This window comes from Theropithecus gelada, chromosome 1 (assembly GCF_003255815.1).
Source record: "Theropithecus gelada isolate Dixy chromosome 1, Tgel_1.0, whole genome shotgun sequence".
Lineage (NCBI taxonomy): Eukaryota > Metazoa > Chordata > Mammalia > Primates > Cercopithecidae > Theropithecus > Theropithecus gelada.
In genome coordinates this window covers 209096044-209113286 of record NC_037668.1, presented here as the reverse complement: position 1 = coordinate 209113286, position 17243 = coordinate 209096044, and the positions used below count along the sequence as shown (strand labels likewise).

General features: G+C 44.0%; 2 protein-coding genes across 9 annotated transcripts in view; one reads left to right on the top strand and one right to left on the bottom strand.

Moving 5' to 3' along the window:
- GGPS1 (geranylgeranyl diphosphate synthase 1) lies at nucleotides 1–16973 on the bottom strand. 5 transcript variants are annotated; one of them, XM_025361533.1, is made up of 4 exons: nucleotides 16814–16973; nucleotides 8694–8786; nucleotides 1318–1388; nucleotides 1–1087 (listed from the first exon to the last, which is right to left on the bottom strand). In XM_025361533.1, the coding sequence occupies exons 2-4, from the start codon at nucleotides 8761–8763 to the stop codon at nucleotides 326–328; spliced, it is 903 nt and encodes a 300-aa protein (XP_025217318.1). In that variant the 5' UTR covers nucleotides 8764–8786; nucleotides 16814–16973; the 3' UTR covers nucleotides 1–325. The 5 variants fall into 5 exon arrangements, with proteins under 5 accessions (XP_025217318.1, XP_025217301.1, XP_025217335.1 ...); XM_025361516.1 differs by lacking the exon at nucleotides 16814–16973 and adding an exon at nucleotides 15538–15774; XM_025361550.1 differs by lacking the exon at nucleotides 16814–16973 and adding an exon at nucleotides 15645–15727.
- Nucleotides 16075–17243, top strand: part of ARID4B (AT-rich interaction domain 4B) — a 164536-nt gene continuing 163367 nt past the window's right edge. For 3 of the 4 annotated variants that reach the window (XR_003116162.1, XM_025361430.1, XM_025361449.1), the window contains exon 1: nucleotides 16075–16543. The gene's annotated coding sequence lies outside the window, so the exon portion shown is untranslated. Of the gene's footprint in view, nucleotides 16544–16781; nucleotides 17153–17243 lie in introns of those variants that run through there. The other variant, XM_025361440.1, reaches the window with a different exon arrangement.

Below are 17243 nucleotides of genomic sequence, written 5' to 3'. Positions count from 1 at the left end.
TTCCTGGAAGCGAGTCTTTTTTATTGATGGAATAAACACAACATTGATGATAGTAGGGTAGAGCTGGTGGTAATGTCCTGTCACTGCAATTATGACATTCAAATCAGACCTACATAACTGTGGCTTCTTTTGATTCTTTCAACTTTGAATTTTGATTATCTGTACAGAGGGGCTTCTAAATGAAAACGAATTCGCTTGCATCACCCCTATTCACCTATTTATTCTGTTTCTGGAGAATAACAAATTTTTTTAAAGGTGGTTAAGGCTAAAAGACAAAAAAATTGACTAAAATAAGCTATGAGGCCCAATCAAGAATGGCTTAACATTATTCATTTTCTTCTTTGAACATCTTACTTAAGTGCTTTATTAGGGCTACTAGCTCAGGGTTCCCACCACGTGCGTCAATCTGTTTATAGGCTTTAGATTCAAGCTCTCTAAGAGTATTACGAGTGTATTCAAAAGAACCTACATCCTCAAGATAATGTACACAGTATTTTTTAATATCTATGTTTTCTGTTCTCTGGCGCAAGATATTCTGCACCTGGGTACTTTCAGGCCTCGACCAAATAGCATGAATAGTAGGAAATGAGAACTTTCCCTCTGTTAGATCTTCACAAAAACTTTTGTTTTCACTATATTCTTTGGAGTGCAGATTAGCATAATCATCCCTAATTTGGAAAAAGAGCCCAAGTGTATTAAGAAGTGGTTTTAAATCTTCCTTGTAATCAGAGAACAACTGCATGAGACCTACTGCTAATCCAAACAGTCCACCTGTTTTCTGCAGCACCATAGCTTTATATTCTTCTTCAGTGGGACAAGTGTAATTATCCCTCCAGTAAATATCTAGACCTTGTCCCTGATGGAGTTCCAAAAGCTGGCGTGTAAAAAGCTTCACTGCATCTGGGTGATCAAGGGTTAAGACTTTCTCCAAGCCAAGGAAATATACGTAATTTGCAGAATTGATGACAGACGGGATTCCATAGATGCTGTGGGCCACTGGAAAGCCACGTCGGAGTTTTGAGTTGTCTTCAATATCATCGATGAGTAAACTGGCATTATGCAACATTTCTGTCACTTCAATAATAATCTAATAAAAAAGAATTGAAAATTTCACTTATTTGAACTATTCAAAACATATACTCAGTTTAATTAACAGATTATGAAAGTCTCAGGTGTTAATTTTCACAATAAATATTTAGCAACCTCAATATAAAATAATATCTTGCATGAGGACTAAATTCAATCAAGAACTAGGAATATTTTTATGTGACAGCTATTAATTTCTTGGGGATTAACAAGATTAGAGTTGCCTAATACCTGTAGCTTGTCCTCTGGAACTTTCAGCCAATGATTAAATGCCTGTGAAAGTTTGGTTCTCACTTGTTTACCTGCAATTTAAAAATAAAATGTGACAATAAGATGAGTGTTTTGAGTATTTTAACTACAAAAAACACATTCAGAAACTTCCTTTAAATTGTTCAGACTTGCTAAATCCAGCGTCATCAATCCATTACCTACTGCAGAGCTTGCCTTGTACTGTTCAACACCCCATTCTCAATCGCTCTGAAATCCGGATCATAAAATGCACAACCTTCTAAAATTAGGGCAGGCATGGGAGACTCTAAAGTACTTCAGTGGCCTACTAGTCCACTCTTTTCATCTGAACTTGAATAAACAATTTTAAAGTAGGATGGACTTTTAGGACTTATGACTTAATTTGTTCCTTTTTTTGAAAAGGAAGCTTGTTAATTAATTAATCAAGTGAGACACAGTCTTGCTCTGTTGCCCAGGCTGGAGTGCAGTGGCATGATCATGGCTCACTGCAAACTCCACCTCCTGGGTTCACATGATTCTCATGCCTCCGCCTCCTGAGTGTCTGGGACTACAGGCACACACCACCATGCCTGGCTAATTTTTGTATATTTTGTAGAATGGGGGTTTTGATACATTGCCCAGGCTAGTCTTGAACTCCTGAGCCCAAACGATCCACCCGCCTCCGCCTCTCAAAGTGTTTGGATTACAGGTGTGAGCCACTGCGCCAGGCCAAGAAGCTAGTTTAGTGTCAGTTAATTGGCACTGCCTATTTTACATAACTATAGGCATTGTTAATAAAATATATTTTACTATTTAATTACTTCATAAAATTACCTCTTGAAATATCTATTTCTCCTTTAAGTTAAGGCTTTAGAGATGTGGAAGCTCTGCTTCTTTCCTTTCAAAAATGAGACTATCACGCACTGAAGTATTCCCTTTTAAAATCCTGAGTTTATTTAGTCAAAAGCTAATCTCATTATTTTGACTAGGGGCCTTCATTTTCCAGCATCTTCTTTTTTTCTTTCTTCCTTTTTTTTTTTTTTTGAGACAGGGTCTCACTCTGTCACCCAGGCTGGAGTGCAGTGGTATGTTCACAGCTCACTGCAGCCTCCACCTCCTGGGCTCAAGTGATCCTTCCAGCTCAGCATCCTGAGTAGCTGGCACTACAGGTGCAAGCCACCATGCCCGGTTAATTTTTGTTTTTGTAGAGACAGTGTTTTCCCATGTTGCCCAGACTGGTCTCAAACTCCTGGGCTCAAGCGATCTGGCCGCCACAGCCTCCCAAATTGCTGAAATTACAGACGTGAGTCACCTCGCCCAGCAGTATCATCTTTTTCTTACACAGAAAGCTCAAGATAGGTCTTTGTTTTTTTTGAGATGGAGTCTCATTCTGTTGTCCAGGCTGGATTGCAGTGGTGTGATCTCGGCTGACTGCAACCTCCACCTCCCGAGATCAAGCTATTCTCCTGCCTCAGCCTCCCGAGTAGCTGGGATTACAGGCATGTGCCACGACGCCTGGCTAATTTAAGATAGGTCTTTGGATAGAAGTTACCACTAGAAGTCATTGTAGGCCGGGTGCGGTGGCTCAAGCCTGTAATCCCAGCACTTTGGGAGGCCGAGATGGGCGGATCACGAGGTCAGGAGATCAAGACCATCCTGGCTAACACAGTGGAACCCCATCTCTACTAAAAAAATACAAAAAACTAGCCGGGCGGCGTGGCGGGCGCCTGTAGTCCCAGCTACTCGGGAGGCTGAGGCAGGAGAATGGCGTAAACCCGGGAGGCGGAGCTGGCCACTGCACTCCAGCCTGGGTGACAGAGCCAGACTCCGTCTCAAAAAAAAAAAAAAAAAAAAAAAAAAAGAAGTCATTGTAGCCATATATAAAGGAATGATAGATAAAAACCATGGCCAGTTCACTTAGTAAAAATGTTCTATAAATTTTCTGTTAAATGAATGCATGGTAATAACATCCTAATTTTAGATTAGGTTTCAGGAAAATGGTTACATAAAAAGTTAAAACTGGCCGGGCGCGGTGGCTCAAGCCTGTAATCCCAGCACTTTGGGAGGCCGAGACAGGTGGATCACGAGGTCAGGAGATCGAGACCATCCTGGCTAACACCGTGAAACCCCGTCTCTACTAAAAAATACAAAAAAATGAGCTGGGCGTGGTAGCGGCGCCTGTAGTCCCAGCTACTCGGGAGGCTGAGGCAGGAGAATGGCGGGAACCCGGGAGGCGGAGCTTGCAGTGAGCTGAGATCCGGCCACTGCACTCCAGCCTGGGCAACAGAGCCAGACTCCGTCTCAAAAAAAAAAAAAAAAAAAAAAGTTAAAACTAAAACACTTTTTTTTTTGGAGGTGGAATTTCGCTCTTGTCACCCAGGCTAGAGTGCAATGGTGCGATCTCAGTTCACTGCAACCTCCACCTCCTGGGTTCAAGCGATTCTCCTGCCTCAGCCTCCCAAGTAGCTGGAATTACAGGCGTCTGCCACTATGCCCAGCTAATTTTTGTATTTTTAGTAGAGACGGGGTTTCACTATGTTGGCCAGGTTGGTGTCGAACTCCTGACCTTAGGTAATTCACCCGCCTCGGCCTCCCAAAACGCTGGGATTACAGGTTTTTTTTTTCTTTTTGAGACAAGTCTTGATCTGTCACCCAGGCTAGAAAGCAATGGCATGATCTTGGCTCACTGCAACCTTCACCTCCCGGGTTCAAGGGATTCTCCCGTCTCAGCCTCCCAAGTAGCTGGGATTACAGGTGTGCGCCACTACACCTATCTAATTTTTTGTATTTTTTTTTGAGACGCAGTTTTGCTCTTGTTGCCCAGGCTGGGGAGCAGTGTTGCGATCTTGGCTCACTGTAACTTCCACCTCCCAGGTTCAAGCGATTCTCCTGCCTCAGCCTCCCAAGTAGCTAGGATTACAGGCGTGTGCCACCAAGTCCAGCTAATTTTTTATATTTTTAGCAGAGACAGGGTTTCATCACCTTGGCCCGGCTGGTCTTGAATTCCTGACCTCAGGTGATCCACCCACCTCGGCCTCCCAAAGTGTAGGGATTACAGGCATGAGCTATCGCGGCCGGCCAATTTTTTTGTATTTTTAATAGAAATGGGATTTCACCATGTTGGCCAGGCTGGTCTCGAACTCCTGACCTGAAGTCATCCACCTGCCTCGGCCTCTCGTAATGCTGAGATTACAGGTGTGAGCCACTGTGCCCAGCCTATTATTATTATTTTTGAGACAGGGTCTCGCTCTGTCACCCAGGCTGGAGTGCGGTGGCACAATCACGGCTCACTGCAGCCTTGACCTCCTAGGCTCAAGACCCGCGAGTAGCTGGATCTACAAGAACAAGCCACCATGCCTGACTAATTCTATTTTTATTTATTTATTTTTTGTAGAGGCAGGGTTTCACCCTGTTGCCCAGGCTGGTCTCAAGCCCCTGGGCTCAAAAGCAATCTGTCTCACTTGGCCTCCAAAGTGCTGGGATAATAAGTGTGAACCACTGCACCTGGCTTATATCACTTAAACACATTTTTTTGAAGATGAACAACAGAGTCTCAATGTGGAATTTCATTTTTCACTTTATTTTTGAATGTTATATTAAAAAACAGTACACTATATGGCTTAGTTTTGAGGTACTACAGTTTTAATATTTTTTCCCCCTCTGATGACATGCTAATGTTTAGCCTGATACTTTTTTTTTCTTTTTTGAGACGGAGTCTCGCTCTGTCGCCCAGGCTGGAGTGCAAAGGCCGGATCTCAGCTCACTGCAAGCTCCGCCTCCCGGGTTTACGCCATTCTCCTGTCTCAGCCTCCCGAGTAGCTGGGACTACAGGTGCCCGCCACTTTGCCTGGCTAGTTTTTTGTATTTTTTAGTAGAGACGGAGTTTCACCGTGTTAGCCAGGATGGTCTCGATCTCCTGACCTCGTGATCCACCCGTCTTGGCCTCCCAAAGTGCTGAGATTACAGGCTTGAGCCACTGTGCCCAGCCTAGCCTGATACTTTTAAGTTCCCCGCTCCCCCCCCTTTTTTTTTTGAGATGGGGTCTCCCTGTATTACCTAGGCTGGGGTGCAGTGGCGTGATCTTGGCTTACTGTAGCCTCGACCTCCCAGGCTCCAGTGATCATCCCACTTCAGTCCCCCAGGTAAGCTGGGAGTACAAGGGCGTGTCACATGCCTGGCTAATTTTTTGTATTTTTAGTAGAGACAGGGTTTTGCTATGTTGTCCAGGCTGGTCTCGAACTCCTGGGCTTAAGCCATCTGCCCACTTTGGTCTCCCAAAGTGCTGGGAGTACAGGCGTGAGCCACTGCGCCTGGCTAAGTTCCGAAATAATTTCTAACACTGAGGCTAATCACAGAGATCTCTCAAAATTAAAAGATTACTGCTTCCTCTTTAAGATCTAAACATTATTGTCTCTCTTTTTGGAGCCCTTCTTCCTCTACTGCCAGCTTCATCTCTCCCTAATCCCACCCTTTACCTCATCTAGGGCCCCACACTAAGGCAAATAAACATAAACATAAGATGACAGCAAGTATGAGAAATTTAAAAATAAAAATCATTTTCTTTACTACTTTCAGAAAATTCTTTTTTTTTTTTTTTTTTTTTGAGACAGGGTCTCACTCTGTTGCCCAGGCAGTGGCGTGATCTCCGCTCACTGCAACCTCTGGCTCCTAGGCTCACGTGATTCCCATGCCTCAGCTGGAACTAAGGCATGCGCTACCGTACTTGGCTAATATTTATACTTTTAGAAAAGACAGGGTTTTACCATGTTGGTCAGGTTGACTTCAGAAAATTCTGATATCATTATTATTATTTACTAGCAAGAGTAATACTACAACAGTGTAAATGACCTGGCACACCTCTAAGTTACTTTAATAACTCTGAAGCTCTCTCTCTAAAAAAAAAAAGCGTGTTATGTGCATAGTGCAATGTCATATTTCTTTAGAAGTATCTTTTGAGGTTATATTCCATCATGGATCAAGAACATATTTGAATAAGAAGGTGAGGTACCTAATGATAATTTTAAGCATGTTATCTAATGCCATTATTTCCAGGTAATGAGAATTAAAAAAAAAGTCATAGAAGGTGGTCACTGCGTAAGTAAGCATTATGGTTAAAATGTAACTGTAGGTAGTCCTTGCTTTGTAAGTAGTAGAGTAAGAGACATTCGAGAGACGCTTGTTAGACTTTTGTCAGCACTGATAACTGGCTTGCTATGAATGCCAGCCCAGTTCAGCGAGTGTTTGTGAAAGTGTTCTAAAGGACGTCTGGCAATAAGAGCTGGGCAGAGTGAAAGTGAAACTGCGCCATGTTTCTCACTGGGAGATACTGAAAAAAGTTACTAACTGCTGGATACATGTCACTCAAAAGCAGTCTCTTGGCTTTTTCTTAAACAGTGGGCAACCTTCCCTTTGAATTCTCCATTTCTATCATTCCCTCATTCTTCTGATGCATTCACATTAGCAGGCAAGTCTCTATTAGGGTCTGCCAAAACAAAAATGACACTAATTATGGTTTCCAAGGTGTAGCACAGGAGTTAGCATTCTTTTGGCTTTTATCCTTCCCAGGCTCATGAAGAACAGAAATGCACACATTACCATAGAGGTGTGCTCATAAAGAAAGGTGTATACTTTAGCACAGACATTAAAAAGTGTCTATTGAGACTGAATTGAGAGCATCATTAGAGTTTAGTCACAGTATGGGCTAAATAGGTTTTTATGCTTGTCAAATAATTTACCAACTTTTACATTATTTCTTCTTTTTTAAAAAATGTTTAAAACAGAGAGGGGGACTTGTTATGTTGCCCAAGGTGGTCTCAAACTTTTGGCCTCAAGCAATCCTGCCTTGGTCTCCCAAAGTGCAGGGAATACAGGTGTGGGCCACCACACCTGGCCTGTAGTATTTCTATGAGAAATAATTCGTTTATAAATGATTTTTTATTACAAGAACCCGTTTATTATATTCATGAGTTTTTGCTTATTATCATTTACAGACAAGGTTTTTTTTGAGTCGGAGTCTCATTCTGTTGCCAGGCTGGAGTGCGGTGGTGCAATCTCGGCTCACAGAAACCTCTGCCTACCAGGTTCAAGCTATTATCCTGCCTGAGCCTCCTGAGTAGCTGGGACTACAGGCATGCGCCACCATGCCCAGCTAATTTTTGTATTTTTAGTAGAGACGGGGTTTTACCATGTTGGCCAGGCTGCTCTCAATCTCTTGACCTCATGATCCGCCTGCCTTGGCCTCACAAAGTGCTGGGTTTACAGGTGTGAGCCACCACGCCCAGCCTCCAGACAAGTTTTTAAAGAAGCAAAATAAAACAAAAACACACACGTACACATGAGGTAGGAAGCCATGTGCAGGTGGCATGCCTTTATACAGGAACAAAGTGGGCTATGCTTCCAAATACTGTGATTTTAGATACATTATTATTTGGCTGTCAAAGGAACTAGTAGTATACGAAATGCAGTGCATGTGTGAGATACTGGAAAACGAAGACATAGAAGGTAAACTTGAACATGGATGGTAAATAAAGTGTTCTATTGTTAAACAAATCTGCCTAACTTCCCCTAATATCTAAACAGTGGAGAATTTGAATGTGTAATATACATAAAGAATACAACCTCCAATGAGATACCAAAATGTTTTAAGTATTTTTATTTTTTAAGGTATGTTAAATCATTGGATATGTTTTAAAGGGTGCCTTCAAAAATTACGTTTCTTTTTTTTTTTTTTTTTTTTTTTTTTTTTGAGACTAAGTCTGGCTCTGTCACCCAGGCTGGAGTGCAGTGGCCGGATCTCAGCTCACTGCAAGCTCCGCCTCCCGGGTTTACGCCATTCTCCTGCCTCAGCCTCCGGAGTAGCTGGGACCACAGGCGCCCGCCACCTCGCCCGGCTAGTTTTTTGTATTTTTTAGTAGAGACGGGGTTTCACCGTGTTAGCCAGGATGGTCTCGATCTCCTGACCTTGTGATCCGCCCGTCTCAGCCTCCCAAAGTGCTGGGATTACAGGCTTGAGCCACCGCGCCCGGCAAATTACGTTTCTTTTTAAGAGACGGGGTCTCACTATGTTGCCTAAGCTGGAGTGTAGTGGCTATTGACAGGTGTGATCATTGTGCACTACAGCCTTAAACTCCTGGGCTCAAGCCATCCTCCTGTCTCAGCCTCCCAAGTAGGTGGGTCAACAGGTGTATATCACTTCACCTGGCAAAAATTACCATTTAATAATGAAAAATTAGAACGTTCTATTTATCATTTTTCTCAGATGCATCACCTTAAATACAAAATCTCAACAGCTAGCAAGTCTAACCTTTTCTATTTGCTAACATTTGAATGACCACTACTGTGTGAAAATGACCCTCTATGGACTATAACTGAAGTATTACCTGGTAACTGAAGTAAGTATTTATACGGTTCTAGAAGAATTCTTTGGACTGTTTCTTGAGTCTTCTCCATTGGATTTAAACTTCAAAGCCAATCTGTCAAAAAGAAACATAAAGATCACATGAAACTAATCATCTTTGAGTATAAAACTGTAAAAGAATTTTTATTCCTTTTTTTTTTTTTTTTTTTGAGATGAGTCTCGCTCTGTCACCCAGGCTGGAGTGCAGTGGCCAGATCTCAGCTCACTGCAAGCTCCGCCTCCCGGGTTTGCGCCATTCTCCTGCCTCAGCCTCTGGAGTAGGTGGGACTACAGGCGCCTGCCAACACGCCCAGCTAGTTGTTTTTGTATTTTTTAGTAGAGACGGGGTTTCACCGGGTTAGCCAGGATGGTCTCGATCTCCTGATCTCGTGATCCGCCCGTCTCGGCCTCCCAAAGTGCTGGGATTACAGGCTTGAGCCACCGCGCCCGGCCGCAGGAATTTGTATTTCAAGGTGTTTGTGAAAAGACAGTCACCCAGTTTGGTGTAGCCTGTAGTCCCAGCTACTCGGGAGGCTGAGGCAGGAGAATGGCGTAAACCCGGGAGGCGGAGCTTGCAGTGAGCTGAGATCCGGCCACAGCACTCCAGCCTGGGCGACAGAGCGAGACTCCGTCTCAAAAAAAAAAAAAAATAAAATAAAAAATAAAAATAAAAACAGATTTAGAAAGAAGAAGCAAAATAATTTGGTAGTAATTTGTTTAAAGGATTTATTCTCACAGGACAACTNAAAAAAAAAAAAAAAAAAAAAAAAAAAAAAAAAAAAAAAAAAAGAATTTTCTGTTGCCGCGCACGGTGGCTCACACCTGTAATCCCAGCACTTGGGAAGCTGAGGCAGGCGGATTGCTTAAGCCCAGGAGTTTGAGGCCAGCCTGGGAAACATGGCAAAACCTTGTCTCTACTAAAAATACAAAAAATTAGCTGAGGTGGGTAGATCACGAGGTCAGGAGTTCAAGACCAGCCTTCACACCATCTCTACTAAAAATACAAAAATTAGCCAAGCATGGTAGTGAGTGCCTGTAGTTCCAGCTACTTGGGAGGCTGAGGCAGAATTGCTTGAACCCAGCAGGCAGAGGTTGCAGTGAGCTGAGATCGCACCACTGCTCTCCAGCCTGGGCGAAAGAGTGAGACTCCAGTCTCAAAAAAACAAAAAAAGAAGATTCTACATCTATGAAGCCTTGAAAACATGTTAAGTGAAAGAAGCCAATCTCAAGAGACTACATATTGTATGAGTCCATCGATGTGAAATGTTCAGAATAAGCCAATCTACAGAGACAGAAAGTAGATTCGTGGTTAGGAATAGGGACTAACTGCTAATGAGTACAGGGTTTCTTTTTGCAGGGATCAAAATGTTATAAAATTAAATTGTGGTGATGGTTGCACAGCTCTGTGAATACATTAAAAACTGCTGAAATGTACACTTTAAATGGGTGGTATGTAAATTCTCTCTCAATTAGAAAATTCTTCATTCAAGTGATTATATTGGTCAAAGTGTTCTCTTGGTTTTTAAGTTTTCTTAGTCATGTAACTTATATTAAGCCTTTCCTATTTTATCAACCATAAAAGGCGTAATTTGTTGACGGCAAATGTCAAAACAACTCCAAAGAACTGCAAAGATACCTCTGTATTTAACTGATTACACTAATTAGTAAACATATCCTTTTCTAAATGAGCACTAAGATGAGTATGTTTTATGTATTTAAAATTTAAAGGGATTCTCCTACAATCAATCAATTTCAGAGATTTCTGATTTAAGATATGCATTAGCTCAAATGCAATCATATTTATTAAACATATTCCCCTTTATACTGAAATCTGCCTTATTTCAATATTTCCTACAATAACACTCACGGTCTTCCTAGGGTCTCCCTGTGCTGCTGAATCTCTACTTTATTTCTTTGTATCTGTTTCTATTATTACTTGTCCTCTTATTAGGAATCTTTTTTAAAACTGCTCTAGCATCTTTGGCACATTTTGGGAAGTTTATTACTTTTATCCTCTTTCTTCTGCTTCTTGGGACTATGATTTAGTCTGAGCCCGCTTCTAACCAACTTTTCTGGCTTCACGGCAGATACAACAAAAAGGCTAAATGTAATATGGCATCTAATGGCAGTTTGTGGTTAGGGCTGTTCAATGGGTTGCACATCATTGGTTTCTGGAATTGGAAGCCACTTTAGAAAGTTATCTCAGTGTGCCAGAAGATAAAGCACAAGAATGTATTTGCTTAAGTAAGGGTCACTTTTTTTGAACGAAGAAAATGAAGTTGAGTTCATGTACTTTGTGTTACTCTGATTTGTTCAAAGTTCCTTTTTTCTTTTTCTTTTTTTTTTTTTTTTTGAGACGGAGTTTTGCTCTTGTTGCCCAGGCTGGAGTGCAGTGGCGCGATCTCGGCTCACTGCAACCTCCCCGTCCTAGGCTCAAGTGATTCTCCTGCCTCAGCCTCCCGAATTGCAGGGATTACAGGTTCCCGCCACCACGCTCAGTTAAATTTTTTGAATTTTTAGTAGAGATGGGGTTTCATTATGTTGGCCGGGCTGGTCTCAAAACTCCTGACCTCAGATGATCCACCTGCCTCAGCCTCCCAAAGTGTTGGGATTACAGGTGTGAGCCACCATGCCCGGCCTGATCCTTTTTTTCTAAGTCTGGGCCAGAGACTTAGAAATCTTCAATTTAAATACGCATCTTGTATGATTCTGATACAGCTGCTTGAGAATGTTAGAGGAACTGGAAATAGGTTGCTTACATGGTACCACACCACACCGCAACTAAGGGGGTGTGGGCTACTGTTATTTATTATAACAGTGAGGATGTGTTCCTTGCTTTTTTTTTTTTTTTTTGAGACGGCGTCTCTCTTGGCTCATTGCAACCTCTGCCTCCTGGGTTCAAGCAGTTCTCCTGACTCAGCCTCCTGAGTAGCTGGGACTACAGGTGCCCACCACCACGCCCAGCTAATTTTTCTATTTTGGTAGAGACGGGGTTTCACCAGTGTTTCTCGATTTCTAAATTTGCCCTAGTAACTTCATAATGTTAAGTAACAAAAGTCATCTTTTATAGCCCGGTCACCTGATACTATGATCGCATCACTGACACTCTCAGGCGTAAAGCGATTCTAGTACTGTAACTTCTTGCTGGCACCAAAATTAAAAATGTAAAATATACTTAGAAGCAGAATCTGACTTTTGTGGATTTATACTATAAAGTAATCCACCAAAGACAAGACTTTTGCACATATTTCAGTTAATAAACACACTGATTTATATACATGTAGCCAAGCAAATCCAAAGATCCTGAGTAAATACCGACAACGTGCCACAAAAGTAAAATTTCCAAAATCTTGCACTTGTGTGTTTATTACAGACTATTCATAATAGTAAAATCAACCTAAGTGTCCATCAGTAGATGACTGAATAAAGAAAATGTGGTATATACACAATGAATTGTTATTCAGCCATTAAAACAAAATGAAATCATGTCATTTGCAGCAAAATGGATGGATAGCCCTTACCTTAAGTGTAACAAGTCAGACATAGAAAGACAAATAGTACATCTTAAGTATAAATGGGAGCTAAATAATGTGTATACATGGACATGGAGCGTGGAATGATAGACAATGGAGACTCCAAAGGGTGAGAAGGTGGGAAGGAGGTGGATAATGAAAGATTACTTAACGGGTACAATGTGATTATGTGGGTGATGGACACCCTAAAAGTCCTGACTTCACTACTATGCAATCTATGCATGAGATAAAACTACACTTGTACCCCATACATTTATACAAGTAAAAATAAACAAATAAAAAAACCCCCAAACCAAAATCTAATTATTAGTGCTAGCATTCCACTTTTCCGGCACAATTACGAGTGTAGAAGTGCTGAGACTACCCAGTTTAGTGACTATCGGGTATTTAATGTTCCTGTTTTGTAGCAGTCAATGAATACAAGGGTAAAATGGTTTGAACCACATTGTCTCTGTAATGTAAATGTTGTTCTGCTGTGAAATGAGACTTGTAATATGGCAATAGGAGAAAAGAATAAAACTTCTACATATGTATGCACTGTTAGGCAGTTGGTAGGCACATGATAATGGATGGCTGAAATAATAACACACACATATAACCATCAACTATGCAAGTGCTTTGATGCTTCCCCATACTGTAAACCATCTCATGGATCACATAAACCTTTTGAGAATATGATGAAAGCTATGAATCTTCTAAAAAAAAAAAAGCCTGTGTATGTGTTAATACGCTCCAACACAAATGTATGCACTGCTGCAAAGACTTACAACATATAACTTCTCAGAGATCATGTAGTCCCTGAATCGTTTACACGCACCTCAGATTAAGATCCCCAGCTATTGAATATCTTTACCCTTCAATGCCAAGCAAATATTCATGTTTGTGTTATAAGTTAAGACATAAATTCCACTAGCTTAACTCTTTATTGAAGGCAGATTACAAATGAAAATTAAAGCACAAAACTAGTGTATAGTTCAGGTTACTCTTCAGGATTGAAAGGCATATTTTTTTGTAGTCTGTTCTCATCTATATCAAACAATCATAAAAAAAGCAGCACTCCACGAAAAGAAATCATTTTAACAAGAGAAACATTTCAAAGAGAAACATCCCACATGGGAAATTTCTACATCCACCTTGACTAGCAATTAATACCAAAGACGTCACAAGGAAAAAGAGGCTCATAAAGAATCAAATAAGTGAAATAATCAATATACCTATTGGTAATATTAGGCAAATACTTATTAAGGTAACCTATTACCTATACTATTTGATCTCTGACCCGTTACCTTATTATCAGGGATTGAAGTATAATATTAGGTAAATCCTTATTAGGTAACCTATTATCTATACCTTATTATCAGGGATTGAAAGAAAAAGAAGATGCAAAACAGGAAAAATAATGGCTTAGATAGAAGATTATTATCGAACATCATTAAAGGTAGAATTTAAAAAGCATCTCATATACTTATCTATTTATATGTCAGTACCTATCTTTTCTCAACTACAGGTTAGGAGCAAGAATCACGTTTGTATATTTTCTCACAGCCTCCAAAACACATTTGACTGAACTTAAAAATCAATGAGATAGAGTTTCAGAATTCCCTTTTGTGTCAGGATCTCTAGCAGGTGTACCCTGTTGCATAGAAATCAGAGCTAATCTTTGTTTCAATTTGTAGAGAGCTTTGTGGTTGATGTTATTTTTCAACTTAAAACACTAGTCATGCTTTTTTAAAAAAAATTATTTCCTTTGCTCACTTAGAGATGTTTAAGAATACTCACTTAACAAGTCAATTTCCTTTCCCAGAGGATGTTTACATACAAGTATTTTCAGTGGTATGAAAACATAAGAACCTCAATTTTTCTAGGTAACAACCAACTTGCCTTGCGTCTTCTTAAGCCTAAAGGATTCTACACACTGCGGCACATACTCTCACTCGCCTTTGTTTTAAATCAAAGGATTTCCCAATTTATCACAGCTGGAAATTTCAGCTATCATGTACTAAACTTAAATGTAGAGGCATTAGTGTGTGTTACATGAACTCTACTAGTTTCCTTTTAGAGTGAATAAACTACTCAATACCTCAGTGAGAGTCTGAAACTTCTCACTTTCAAAACTAAAAAGCTGCCAGAAATTTGTTCAAAGGGTGAATCCATAATTATTATCACAAACGCTCCATTCCTGTCACCATGTGAACTACTACGGCAATAGCCTCCTCGTCGGGCTCCCTGCATTTGCCTCTTTAACTCTTCTTTTTTTCGCGTCCTCTACTCTTCAGCCAGGGTGACATTCCAATCGGAGTCATCTCTCCCTTCCAACTGAGATTCCTTGGAAGATATCCCATTGCTATTAGGACAAAAACAAAACTCCTTCACAAAGTCTGTAAGGTTCCACACTCCCCCTCATCCCCTCTCTCCAGGCTCAGTTCTTCACACTGGAAAAGCTCCCTTCCGCCACAGGGCTTTCCGACAAGTTAGTCTTTTTGTCTGGAATGTCCTTTCCTTTTCTCTTTCCTTAGTTAACTCCTGCTAGCCCTTCAGCTCTCAGCTCGATCCTCACTTGCTCAGAAACCCTTCCTTTCCCTCCCTAAATAAGCCAAATTCCCTCACATTCTCCTATCACCGCGGAACTCTCCTCTGGGGCACTGCCACTGCGGTAATTTCACATTGTTTTGTTCAGCATCTGTCCGTCTCGCCAGGCGCAGGTCTACGAAGGCAGAGGCCACCCCAGTGGTCGGCGCTCAGCAGCCATGAAAAAAAGAAAGCGCCTTCTAACGCGTTGGACGATGAAACCAGGGCAACAACCTTGCGTCTAAAAAGCGAACATCCCATGCAAACGACTTATCTTTTCAAAGGGAAGGGCCTGGTTTGAGAATGGCTAAACAGAGACATACAAATGTGAAGCGCACCCTGAATCCTTCCACTCATACTCCGGGAGAAAGACGACGGATCTCAAAGAGCCTGATATAAGCAGGGAATTTCTATCACTTCGAGGCCGATTTTCCACAGCGGCTGGGCAGAGAACTGCAAACGTCTACAGTGCTAGCACAGAGTCCGGAGGCAGAGAAACGGTGAGGTTTCTGCTTCCTCCTCGCTCAGATGCTCCCTTCCGCCGCATTTGGCCAACCCTTCCTCCTCCTCCCCGCTTAAAGCTAGGGGATGGAAAATTCATACACAATCCGGTTCAGCATCCGGGTCCTCACTCTCCTTTCTTTCTTTCCTCTCTGCCCCGCCTCCCAGCCTCCCCCTCCCTCCTTCCCATCCGGGTTCCCCCCAGCCGCTGCCGCTGCTGCTCACAGTTCAACGATGATATCACGACTTTCACGCCGCCGGTCCGGGAGTAGCTGTACCCCGCATTAACTTCCTATTTTATAGTGTGGGCTTAGGCTCTTCCCGATGCCTACATGAATCCCTCCCACTACTTCACCACACAACTCTCCGCCCTCCTCAGCCGCCAGCGACACCGCATTACTCGGTGCAAGAAAATGCGCCATCCCGGTCACACTGCGCAGGCGTCGTTGCCGCCTCCCTACTGCTTTGTTGCCCCGCCCCTTTCACCCCCTCCCCCTCTCCGGTCCACGCTGGCGCAGGGCATTGCGGGCCTTGCAGTTCTCGCGGTCGAGGATTTGCGCGTTGGCCCCAGAGGCTGGACTTCATTTCCCAGGAAGCCTTGAGGCGTAACTCTCTGTTTCCATAGAACTGGTGGGAAAATGGCGTCGTTGTTTGTATCCAGCGACCAATAGGAACAGTGTATAGGCGGGTTCTAAAGAATTTTAACCAATCCAAGGTCGTCTAAGAGGCCATCCGGGAAAGAGGTAGGGGAGGGGGAAAAAATCTAGGGGAGGGGAGAAAGGAAGGGGGGGGACCTAGAGTCGGGGTGGGGGGAAGCGATGTTTGCCCGTCAGTCGAGTCCGGAGTGAGGAGCTCGGTCGCCGGAGCGGAGGGAGAGTCTTGAGCTTCAGCTTGCCGCCGCCACGGCCACCGCCTGGACCTTTGCCCGGAGGGAGCTGCAGACGGTCCATCGCCGCCGTCCTCTGGAGGGCAGCGCGTTTGGGGGCCCGGACCTCCAGTCCGGGAGGGATTTTTCGTCGTCCCCCTCCCCCCAACCAGGGAGCCCGAGCGGCCGCCAAACAAAGGTACCAGTCGCCGCCGCGGGAGGAGGAGGAGCCGGAGCCTCTGCCTCAGCAGCCGCTGGACCCGCCGCCCTTCTTCCCCATCTCTCCCCCAGGCCTACTGGTTTTGGGGGGGAGGAGGAGAGAGGGAACTCTGGACGTGCCAGGGTCAGATCTCGCCTCCGAGGAAGGTAGGGACATTTTCTGGGGCTTTCGTGGTCTCCTAAGGGGGTTCTTTTGGGAGTCGCTGGGCCCGACCGAGGAGCAGAGGAAGATCGCGGTGGTGGTCCCTGCGGCACCCGAATTCGGGGCCTCGGCCTTCCGGGAGCCCCCACCCCCCGCAGCCGCTGTGTCCGAGCCGCCCCCTGGCTGGGCGGCCGCACACTCAGCGGTTTAGCGGCCGCGGTCGGGGGCCCGGGCAGGGTGGGGGCCGTTCCGCCTCCGGGGCCCTCGGCACTCACGTTGTCCCCGCGGCGGGGCCAGATGTTGATCCTGCTCCCACTTGTCGGGTCTGCGCCCGGAACGGGACGTGGGCAGGGGCTCTGCGGCGGGCCGGTCCAGCCCGCGGCCCACAGGCCCTCCTGGGCCCTCGGTGGCCCCCGGCTGGCCTCCACCTCGGACGCGGCGCATGGGGGCGCGGACTCGCTCGGCCGGGCGCTGAGGCCCGCGGGGAGAGCGGCCGGCCCCACGCCGGACGCCGGGCTTGTTGTGAGTTTCTTCTCTGACAGAAATGGCGTCATTGTCGTAGACGGGAAACTCCGTCGGGTCTCGACAATGGGGACGGGAAGCTGCCGAGCTGTGTAGGTGGCTGGGTTTGCGGGGATGGCGGGGCCAGAGGGAGCCCCGAGTCGACGTGTGATGGTTCGGGGGCTGGCGCCTGGTGCGGCTCTT

Bases quoted from the DNA above. Each gene is read 5' to 3' on its own strand.
- GGPS1 (XM_025361533.1), bottom strand. From the start codon at position 8,763: ATGGAGAAGACTCAAGAAACAGTCCAAAGAATTCTTCTAGAACCGTAT. The intron at 1,389-8,693 runs GTAATACTTCAG...TTTAAATTGCAG, and splicing joins ATACTTACTTCAGTTACCAG to GTAAACAAGTGAGAACCAAA. The intron at 1,088-1,317 runs GTATTAGGCAAC...CTTTTTTATTAG, and splicing joins TTCCAGAGGACAAGCTACAG to ATTATTATTGAAGTGACAGA.